This window comes from Haliotis rubra, unplaced genomic scaffold, assembly GCF_003918875.1.
Source record: "Haliotis rubra isolate DU_JTF1 unplaced genomic scaffold, ASM391887v1 Scf328, whole genome shotgun sequence".
NCBI classification, from domain to species: Eukaryota; Metazoa; Mollusca; class Gastropoda; order Lepetellida; family Haliotidae; genus Haliotis; species Haliotis rubra.
The window spans coordinates 876,343-887,997 of record NW_025767000.1 but is presented as its reverse complement, the minus strand read 5'-3'; the positions used below and the strand labels follow the sequence as shown (position 1 = coordinate 887,997).

The 11,655-nt window shown below is 39.3% G+C and overlaps 1 protein-coding gene across 1 annotated transcript; it reads right to left on the bottom strand.

Annotated features, from left to right (window-relative positions):
• Positions 1–1,494: 1,494 nt before the first annotated feature.
• On the bottom strand, positions 1,495–11,369 carry LOC124284047 (BTB/POZ domain-containing protein 6-like). The gene is made up of 3 exons (XM_046720099.1): positions 11,324–11,369; positions 4,730–5,039; positions 1,495–3,004 (listed from the first exon to the last, which is right to left on the bottom strand). Exons 2-3 carry the CDS (start codon positions 5,005–5,007, stop codon positions 1,993–1,995), a joined length of 1,290 nt encoding a protein of 429 aa, XP_046576055.1. The 5' UTR covers positions 5,008–5,039; positions 11,324–11,369; the 3' UTR covers positions 1,495–1,992.
• Between the last annotated feature and the right edge of the window lie 286 nt (positions 11,370–11,655).

Sequence of the window (11,655 nt, the reverse complement as noted above, 5' to 3'; positions counted from 1 at the left end):
AATACAGAGAGATGTTTATATCCCATCACGGAATACTGAGAGATGTGTATATCCCATCATGGAATACTGAGGGATGTTTATATTACATCATAGAATATTTAGAGGTTTTTATATCCCATCACGGAATACTGAGAGATGTTTATATCCCATCATAGAATTCCTAGAGGTGTTTATATCCCATCACGGAATGCTGAGAGATGTTTATATCCCATCACGGAATACTGAGAGATGTTTTTATTCCATCATAGAATATTTAGAGGTGTTTATATCCCATCAAAGAATACAGAGAGATGTTTATATTCCATCGTAGAATACTTAGAGGTGATTATATCCCATCACGGAATACAGAGAGATGTTTATATCCCATCACGGAATACTGAGAGATGTGTATATCCCATCACGGAATACTGAGAGATGTTTATATCCCATCATAGAATTCCTAGAGGTGTTTATATCCCATCACGGAATGCTGAGAGATGTTTATATCCCATCACGGAATACTGAGAGATGTTTTTATTCCATCATAGAATATTTAGAGGTGTTTATATCCCATCAAAGAATACAGAGAGATGTTTATATTCCATCGTAGAATACTTAGAGGTGATTATATCCCATCACGGAATACAGAGAGATGTGTATATTCCACCCATCACGGAATACTGAGAGATGTATATATTCCATCATAGAATATTTAGAGGTGTTTTTATCCCATCACGGAATACTGATAGGGTGTTTACATCCCATCATAGAATTCCTAGAGCTGTTTATATCCCATCACGGAATACTGAGAGATGTTTATATCCCATCAGAATATTTAGAGGTGTTTATATAAAACCATGGAATTCTGAGAGATGTTTATATCCCATCATAGATTTCCTAGAGGTGTTTATATCCCATCACGGAATACTGAGAGATGTTTATATTCCAACATAGAATAGTTAGAGGTGTTTATATCCCATCACGGAATACTGAGAGATGTTTATATCCCATCAAAGAATACACAGGGGGGTGGGGTGTGTGTGTTTGTTAATGGATGTGGCCCGGGCTGTGATAATATGTAGTATAGATCCAATACACGATATCGATAAATTCCACAAGACAATCCATTTCATAGACAATCCATTTCCAGTGTCTCCCACCGTGATATTGCCGAATTATTGCTAAAACCGGGGTAAAAATATACTCACTCACTCACTCACCCACTGAAAACCAACCATGTCCTATGAACATTGTCAAATACTATTCTATAAATAAGTTTATAACAAAAAAGCAGAAAAGGTATGTTTGACGAGATTTATTTAAATGCACGACTTCCACAAGCTGGTAACCTTTGACCCACTATCCCACATCAAGGTCACAAATAACCTATCTAGGCGTAGTGTCACAGGGTAAAGGCTAGAGATATCAATAGTGAACTAACTTTTTGAATGGATCTTCGAAATATGCAATGAGCAATTTCAAAACATACAAAACCCACAAATTGGTATGAAAAGGTATGTTTGGCGGGCTTTATCAAGATCACAAATAGCCTAAGCATAGTGTCACGGGGGTAAAGGCTGGAGATATCAATAGTGAATTAACCGTTTGAATGGAATTATTCAAATAACATTGCCAGCTTCGAAATATACAAAATGCAATTTTAAAATATAAAAAATCCACAAATTGTTCTAATCATGGAACACCTGTTTAGTTGTCACAATGAACATAAGACTTTTCTTAATTCAAAAAATATAGAAAACCCAAAGTGTTTGTCACGTTCATGTACGGTATGAACATGGAAATTCAAAAAAGTTCTCATAATAAAGGTAGAGCGAAATATTACCAGAAAACGAAAATATTGCAATTTTGTCAGCACGGTTTCCCTGATTCCGAGTAATTCCGAGTAGTTGTTGTTGACATGTTCCCCATCACTGTTTTCATGAGGAGGTGGAACGGTATGTACACATGTATTCTATACTGTTTGAGGAGCTCTATACATGCCAGTGTGTTGTCTCACGTTTCCTCCATTATGAGTCTGGAAATAAGACCCGGGCCACGTTCTTCCCTAACTGATATCTGGCATTCACCAACTGTGATATTATTGAATACGGAGGAGCCTGAGAGTCCACTTTTATTTGACTCTCTTCTAACCTCAATTTCATATCTGCATGACTTTTCTAGAATCAATGCCTCGGACAGCTTCAGTTCGACTTCATTGGGAAAACGTCTCACTACCGCAGGTAATTCTTCTCTATTGAGTTTAGCCTTCCAACCACGGCCCGCTATCGGCCTCCGACACTCTTTACGCAGACAAATGCTATATTTGCAGCTGTCATCACCAAATGCCCTGAGACCAAGTAGTCGCATGTCCTCGCTGCATGCGATGATGAGTATGTTAGACTCCTTCTGACATTGATCCCTGTCAATTCGATCTGCATACAGAGTGACCCACGTGTCAAGTTCTGGCTTTATTTTGAAGGGTGCCACATCGGTACCAGGTAAAACCATATGACACAACAGCTTGGTACATTCGTCGCCCGATAATATTCCAGACGGTACAACTACTTTTGCGAAGGCCTCCATGCCCATTGGGGTGAAATCAAGCTCGTACACGGTTTCTCCCAGAACAAGACGTTTGTTTTCCGGACTTACCTCCCTTCCTTGGCGTTTACACTCTGTCTCAGCCCACAAGAGGGCAGCATTGAAACGTGTTTCATCTATTGTTAAAAATTTATCTGAACTTACAACTTTATGAAAACACGACGTACAAAGAGTTTTGAAGCCAGGGCTACGGACAACGGTACCACAACGTTCGATAATACACTTCAGAGCCCTGTCAAAAAGCTTCTCCTCGTCAAAGACGTGGGCTTGTTCCAAGATGACACAGGCATTCTCTGCCGTCAGGGACGATTCCAGGTAAGCGACACATAGACGCTCTAGAGCCCCCACGGAGTACTTCTTGGCCAGGTACAACAAACCTGTCACATTCTTAGCAGTCAGGATTGTCTTGTCTGTGTACAGGTACCTGTAAGTGATATGGATTCATGGCAATTAGGCCCTGTATAATGCTTGAGCAAAGTTTGACTTTTAGTATAAACTGTATCCAGTCTGAATACTTTGATAATACACGAACAAGGCCAGAGTTAAGCGTTTTATCATGTGTCTGGACAGGAATCTAAATGTAACATATTGATTGGCATTACAATAATGTTTGATCTCAGCTGATAAGAGTCAGTCCATATACCGATTACGTAAACGTTTATCTTTTCTGCGAGACTCGTCATAGAATAAAGTCTTCCTAACTGCCTCAAATTCGTAACTTCATGATACTGCACAGGAGCGGTGGGGTAATCTAGTGATAAAAGAGATCGCTCATTACTGCGATGATCCCACACAGTGTGAAGCCCATTTCTGGTGTCGATCGTCGGGATATTGCTGGAATATTGCTAAAGGCGGCGTAAAACCATACTATCTCGCTCACTATCAATAGTCCTATGCCTTTTGACATTAACGGTAAGTACAAATAACTGATAATTGACAAATTTTTCATAGTCACCTTTTTTCACACGAAATTGAAATCAATTGATTTGGGTTTAATTTTCAAAATTCGTTACTCGGAGCCCAAAGTCTCGTGAAATTATTATAAGCCTCATCTTTTTATTAAAAATATATATAATTTATTGAAACTAAGGAGTGTTTAAGAAACATGAAATCAATGTATTGTGTATACTCTTTGTGTAGCGTACCAGGTACTAATATGTAACACACCTTCATGAGTTTGTAAACTTATAATCTTTGAGACAATATATGTAACCCTTAAGGATAGCCGGCACATGACCAGTGCTAACAGTACAGTAAAACACTTACACGGACTTACGATTGCCTCGAATTAAAAGTTTGGCCCCGCGTAGTCAGAATTTAGTAGGGCTGCGCAGTATAACCGGTTCAGACATAAAAACGATACGTATTGCGATACGCTGATCGAAAACCGGTATTTTGACATTCATTCGGAAAACTTCGGATATTTCCGGGTTTTTTAAATTCTTCCTTTCGTTTTTTTTATTTTTGCTAAATATTATTTACATTTTATTTTGTCATGATTAAAAGTTTTTTATTAAAGCTAAATCAAGCATAGTGAGTTTGTTGTATTCATGATTGATAAATCAAGCATTAACTCGAATATAAGTAGTTTTTCATTTAAAAAAACCTTCTTTCAATATATTGCAATACATATTGGAATATATGCTTTCGCATCGCAATTTAAAGCAATATGAAAATTCTCTGCAATACCCACCCCTAGAATTTAGTCCTTATTTTGCGAACCTCACTTTAACCTCGATGCATCGGTTTTGACTCTGTTAATATACATAATGTCCTGCGGGGATTTGTAATGCCATGAGTTATTGTACCTATACTTCTGGTGACCTTGTATCACATAAGAGACGGTTCTTACATTGTTGTAAAAATACCCTTGTCACAAACTGTTTGACACTTAATTCATAATTAGATCCCTAAAATCACCATGAATGTTAGGTGAGACCATGAAAGAGCAAGTTTTGACTTTAAACAAAAACATATTTTTTTAAATGATAGAGAAATGTTGTATCATAATAAAATAATTAAATGGGATATTTATATCTAGCGTTAACCAGCTGGGCTTTTATAAATGACAATGACACTTAACAGTATTCTACAGCTATGACCATGACCAATAATGTGACCAATACCTAACCGCCTTAGGTATATATACCTCAACGCTTCAGAGAATAGTTCCTCCTCCACATCTGGGATCTTGATGTCCTCTTTCTCCGCCAGGGGGCCACACAGCATGGCGTAGAACACACAACTCCGACTCGACAGAACATATCGGTGAGCTCGGACGAGCTTCCCTTCTTTCCCAACCAGAAAGCTGACGTCACAAGAATCCTCAGAGGTCAACATATGGAGGTTACACTCCGCCAAGGTCTTCCCACTTTGCCAGTTGTCAACGAATCCGGAGTTGTCTCCACTTACTTCCACAGAAGCCATAGTGTTTCTGAATGCTATCTGTTGGGACGATGCTAAAATGCAGAATTTTACCGGAATCAAAACATTGTGTCTTTCTCGAATATAAACTGAGAATTGTTCCACAGAATTTATGCCCTAACGACCGCGTTTGCCTGTTTAGAGCGTGTTTCACATAGCTATCAATTATTATGGTACAAAAAACACACTCCATGTCCAAAGTAAATGAGTGGTTTATGTTCCCAAATTCATGTTCTAAAATTCTTGGAAATGGGGTGAATATTTCCACTTTTCGCAAGACTATGACCGTTTTGTTGATGCCTCACACCCAGTACGTATATTACATGGGCCTCCTGAGTACGACAACAGAGTGAGTGAGTTTAGATTTACGCCGATTTTAGCAATATTCCAGCAATATCACGGCGGGGGACACCAGAAATGGGCTTCACATATTGTATCCATGTGGGGAATCGAACCCGGGTCTTCGGCGTGACGAGCTAACGCTTTATCCACCAGGTTGCCCCATAGCAACACGACAATAGAGAAATTGGATCCAATTTCAGAAGTGTACCCTAATACAAATACAAACTGAATAACACACGTGTATTTAATTTTCCCCTTGGACTAATGCTTAGTGTCTGAATGTATAATATAATTTTGATAGAAAGAAACAATTCCTTATGAACTGAAAATAGCCCCAGTGAGATGGGTGATTCAGAACCTAAGAAAGGGCTAGGCAGAAGGGACAACAATGCGGTTCGGTGACTGTGAGACAGACACTCCTTAAACATTATTGATGGCTAACCACAATTAGATTATATCTGTTTCAAAACTACAGAGGGAGAGATACAGCTGAACAGTCGTATATAAACTATCTCACTCCATGGTACAGAACAATCCGGTAATTAAGATGTGTCCTTCACCTTTGATTCCATGGTTCGTGTGAACCCAAATACGATTTGTTTGGTTGGTTGGTTGTTGCAATTTGCCCGTATAAGAAATGAAAGCAGACGTCGCACTCTGTAATATTCCAGCTATATTACGGCGGTGTTTAAATAATCGAGTCTGGACCAAACAATCCAGTGGTCAACATCATGAGCATCGTTCTAAACATTTGGGATACGGTGACATGTGTCAACCAATTCAGCGACCCTGCTCACCCGATCCCGTTAGTCGCCTCTTACAACAAGCATGGTATGCTACAGATCAATTCTAACCGGGATAAAAATCGTAATGACGTAATCCGTCTCTGTAATTTCCACATAAAAGAAATGAAAGTAGACTTCTTCTAAATTCCATATTGGAAATTGCATTGAACTGGAACAAGTTCAGGTGTCACCATGGCGGGAACAAACATGACTTTTATTCAGGTGATTTATACACGTGTACTGGTTGACTACCTGAGAATGAATAGTAGCCACTTCTAACACTGGAATGTATATTACTTGCCATAATGTGACACAATGTTACATATTCTTTCACTTATTGAAACCATCCCATCGTCTTAACCTTAACTTACAAAAAATATTTCAAAACAAACATAGAGGTTGTAGCCGAGGCTTCCTATTAAGAAGTGATCGCGATACAGAGAATAAACAAATAGACATTTCAAATTAATGTGTCACCTTCATATAAACCATAACAATATGGCATAATATTACTTTTTGTGAAAATTAAGATCTGATTATGACAAACATAATCCGAAAACGTTATTTGTTTAAGTTTTAATGTGTATAAAATCCTCATATTTGTCACAAAGTATGCCAGTTATCTCCCTTGAATACAATCTACTTCCGCGTCTCACAGATGAAAGGGGGATAAAATAACTGCACATTTAGACTTACATCGGCCTAGGTCACCGAAATGACGAAATATTCTCTGCCATTTTCCTCTATCAGGAATGAAAGTAGAATTCTTGGAATCGCCTTGCCTATACCGAAAACGAAAGTACGGTATTTCAAATGTGTCTCAAAGATATGATTCTAACTTAAAACAACTGATCGTCACATTCGCATATTTTACACAAACCTGACATGGAATCAGGCTGCTGTCATCTTTGCACTTGTGTCATATAGTTCTGGTTTTATGACAAAGTAAACATGTGTCGTAGTCGTTCCTCACAACTCACCTTACTCGGCTGATCTCTCGCCACTGTATATGAACGTGTCACGTGACAACACAGCGAGGTATGACAAAAGAGATCGTTTTCTTTCGAAACTGCGAGTGCTTAAAGGCATGACGCTATTTTCTTATTTTACTCCCTTCGTTTATATTTAATTTTGATTAGGTATTTCTTTTTTTTAAAATTAATTTGTATTTTTATTGTATTTTGGGGGCTTTTACTTTCAAATGCATTCTCCATTGACAAATATGTTTGGATCCTGGGATGAACATAACATGGCGTAGTTCGGATAGAATTACTTCACACGCCCGCTGACACATAGTTTGCAGCTCGTCTGCTTGTTGGATTGAAATAAATATTGTTTGTTCAATAAATGCCAAAGAGATATATCAGGGAATACTTAGAGATGTTCGTGTTGGATTTTGTTAATGGATGTGGCACGGGCTGTGATAATAAGTAGTATATACTAGGCACATAAAGAAACTGTGCATTCTCAAAATATTATCCCAGTTAATAATTACGATAACAATGTCAAAGGTACATAAAAAAATTAATGGAGGGATCATGAGACCATAACAAGTAGGGAGAATTTCAACTGAAAAGTCAATCACAATGACGTCACGAGTCCAAAAGCGGGACAGGGGTCAAACGACCATGTCACAAGCTCAATAACGGGTTTGTCCACCATCGGCATTGAGAACAGCAGTGCATCGACGTCGCATAGAGCCTATCAAACGTGCAATGGAGGCTTGTGGCATGTCACGGCAGATTCTCTCAAGTTCTGTTGCAAGGTCAAGGACGTTATCTGGCGGATGAGGAAGACGGCGTAGACGTCGATCCATCTCGTCCCAATCATGCTCTATCGGGGAGAGATCCGGTGAATTTGCAGGCCAAGGCAGTAAGTCAACATTGTTGTGTTGCAAGAAATCGCAGCCCTTGCCGTATGAGGGCGGGCATTGTCCTGTTGGAATGTTAACCCAGGGCCATGACTTTGCAGAAAAGGAATTGCCACAGGTCGAAGAATCTGATCCCTGTAGCCCACACCAGTTAAGTTGCCCTGAACAATCACCAAAGGAGTTCTTTGGCGTGCTGTTATTCCACCCCAAATCATCACGGAACCACCACCAAAGCGAATCCTCTCCAAGACACAGGCCTGTGCATAACGTTCTCCCACGCGTCTATAGGCACGTTGACGTCCATCACTATGGGAAATGTAAAACCTGGACTCATCTGCAAAAACAACATTTCTCCACCAAAACAAGGGTCTGCGGACATGATTTCGGCACCACATTCGGCGTGCTTGTCGATGACGTTGTGTCAGGATAGGCCGTATGGCGGGACGTCGTGGTCTGATCCCGTGATGACGTAAACGTTGTCGAACTGTTTTGGGGTGGATACGGCGAAGTCCTGGGATGGTTCGGGCAGTCATCACTGCAGTCTGAAACCTGTGGCGAAGATGGGTCACCCTTATCCATAAGTCCTGTCTCGGCGATGTTACACGTGGACGTCCAGAACGTGGCCGATCGATGACGTCATTTGTGTTCTGGTAGCGTCTCACCAGTGCAGAAATGGTTTTCCGGTGGCAGTGGAAATGTGCAGCCACTTGTCGTTGAGACATTCCCCCACGGACCATCCCAATGGCCTCATGACGTTGTACAGACGTGAGCCTTGGCATGCTATGCGTTTTATTAGCCGTTTAATTTTTTGAACGATCGCAAGGGCAGGGGTTGAGCTTTCCAAAGTGACAGTATTGTGTGGCATTCATTTGCTCTGTTTCTCTTTCCCGTAATGCACGTGCAACAACGTATTGCACGTCTCAAGGACGTACCCACTAACGTCACGGAACGTGGCACGTGCATGCATGTTGGATACATGTCACTAATCTCTGAGTTTAAATCCTTATGTGTCTACACAGGTTTGATAAATTTAGATTTTAAATTTTTGTATGCACAGTTTCTTAATGTGCCTTGTATAGATCAAACGGGTATCGATAAATTCCACATAGACAACCAAGCCGTTACAACAGATTGCATAGATCTGCAAGTTGTAGACATTCAATAAGCAGTGTACGAAACTCACCAAAATCTTGTACCTGGCCACGGGGCTGATAACGTATTAGGGGCAATGGGGTAGCCTCATGGTTAAAGCGTCCGTTCGTCACACTGAAGACCCGGGTTCGATTCCCCACATGGGTACAAAGTATGCAGCCCAGTTACGGTCTACCCGCCGTGATTTGATTTGAACTCACTAACTCACTGAAAACCAACCATGTCCTATGAACATTGTCAAATATTATTCTATAAATAAGTTTATAACAAGAAAGCAGAAAAGGTATGTTTGACGAGATTTATTTAAATGCACGACTTCCACAAGCTGGTAACCTTTGACCCACTGATCCCACATCAAGGTCACAAATAACATATATAGGCGTAGTGTCACGGGGTAAAGGCTAGAGATATCAATAGTGAACTAACTTTTTGAATGGATCTTCGAAATATGCAATAAGCAATTTCAAAACGTACAAAATCCACTGTCACAAGAATCCTCAGAGGTCAACATGTGGAGATTGCACTCCGCCAAGGTCTTCCCACTTTGCCAGTTGTCAACAAATCCGAGTTGTCTCCACTTACTTCCGCAGAGGCCATTTCGTTCCTATTTTTTTTTCTGTTGGGACGATATTAAAAGCAGAATTTTACCATAATCAAACCATTGCGTCCTTCTAAAATATAAACTGAGAATTGTTCCTCGGAATTTATGCCCTAGAGATAGCATTTGCAAGATGAGTGTGTGAAAAACTTCCATGTTCAAAGTAAATTGCTTTATGTTGTGTAAAATTCTTGGAAATGGGGTAAATCTTTCCACTTTTCGACAGACTGGGACCGTTTTGTTGCTGCCTTAGACCCACTACGTATATTACAGGGGCCTTCGGGACACGACAATAGAGAAACCAATTTCAGAAGGCCTTAATCCATTCTTGAACAACACATGTGTATTCCCTTTTCACTTAGACTAATGTTTAGTCTCTGAATGTATACAATTCCTTTAAATCGAAAAGTAGCCCGAGTGAGATGGGAGATTCAAAACCTGAAACTGATTAAATCCAGACTTGCTTCTTTTAGGACTTAAGCATTGCAGAAAGGGCTAGGCAGAAAGTTAATAATGCGGTTCAGGGACTGTGAAATAGACAACGTTTTCCTTTACTTTATCTCGAAGGTATGTATTTTTGTTTCATTTTATACATAGTTCACCACAATTAATTTGATTATATCTGTTTCAAAACTACATGAAATATCTGAACAGTCATAACTATCTCACTCCATGGTGCAAAACAATCCAAGAAGTGTCCTTCACCATGAGTTCATTTCCCCGTATAAGAAAAGAAAGTAGACTTTTTCGAAATTCCATATTGAAAATCGCATTCAACTTGAACTAGTTCAGGTGTCATCATGGCGGGAACAAACATGACTTTTTTCAGGTGATTTAAACACGTGGACCTGGTTGACTACCAGAAAATGTATAGTCTCTACACTGGAATGTATATTACTTGGCATACCGTGACACAATGTTACATATTCATTTACTTATTGAAAGCATCCCATAGTCTTAACCGTAACTTACAAACGACATGTCAAAACATAAAACATAGAGGTTGTAACTGAGGTTTCCTTTAGAAGTGATCGCGATTCAGAGAATAAACAAATGAATGAATGCCAAATGAATGTGCCACCTTCACATACTACATAACAAGAGATGGTACATTACTTTATGTGAAATTAAGATCTGATTATGACAAACATTATTTTTTTAAGTTTTAATATGTACAAAATCCTCATATTTGTCACAAAGCCAGTTACCTCCCTTGAATACAGTCTACTGGAACCGCGTGGCACAGAAGGGAGGATAAAATAAATGTTTATTTAGACTTACATCGGTCTAGGTAACTGAAATCACGAAATAGCCTCTGACATTTTCCTTTATCAGGAATAAAAGCAGAATTCTTGGAATAACCTTGCCTATACCAAAACCGAAAGTGCTATATTTCAATTGTGTCCCGAAGATATGTTTTAACTTAAAAGAACTAATAGTCAAATACGCATGTGTTACACAAACTTGACATGGAATCTCGCTTGCCGTTGTCACGTTTACTTCAACCTGTGTCCTATAGTTATGGTTTTATGACAAAGTAAACATATGTCGTAGTCTATCCGCCCTACTCACCTTACTCGGCTGGTTGGATGTCTCGCCACTGAAATGTGAACGTGTCACGTGACAACACAGCGAGGTATAATAATCGATGGCTTTTATCCGAAACTGCGAATGCATGTATGACGCTATTTTCTTATTTACTCCCTTCCTTAACATTTAATTTTGTTTTAGGTATTTCGGGGTTGTTGTTTTGTTTTTGTTTTGTTTTGTTGTTGGGTTGTGTTTGTTTGGGAGGGTTTTTTTTGTTGATTTTTTATTATTTTATTTTTATTTTTTGGGCGTAATCGTATTTGTATTCGTTATTGTATTTGGGTGTGGGGTGTATTTTTGCTGTTTTGCTTTTA

Excerpts from the sequence above, each read along its gene's own strand:
- LOC124284047 (XM_046720099.1), bottom strand. The coding sequence starts at position 5,007 with ATGGCTTCTGTGGAAGTAAGTGGAGACAACTCCGGATTCGTTGACAAC. Across the intron at positions 3,005-4,729 it reads CTATTCTCTGAAGCGTTGAG|GTACCTGTACACAGACAAGA; the intron begins GTATATATACCT and ends TATCACTTACAG.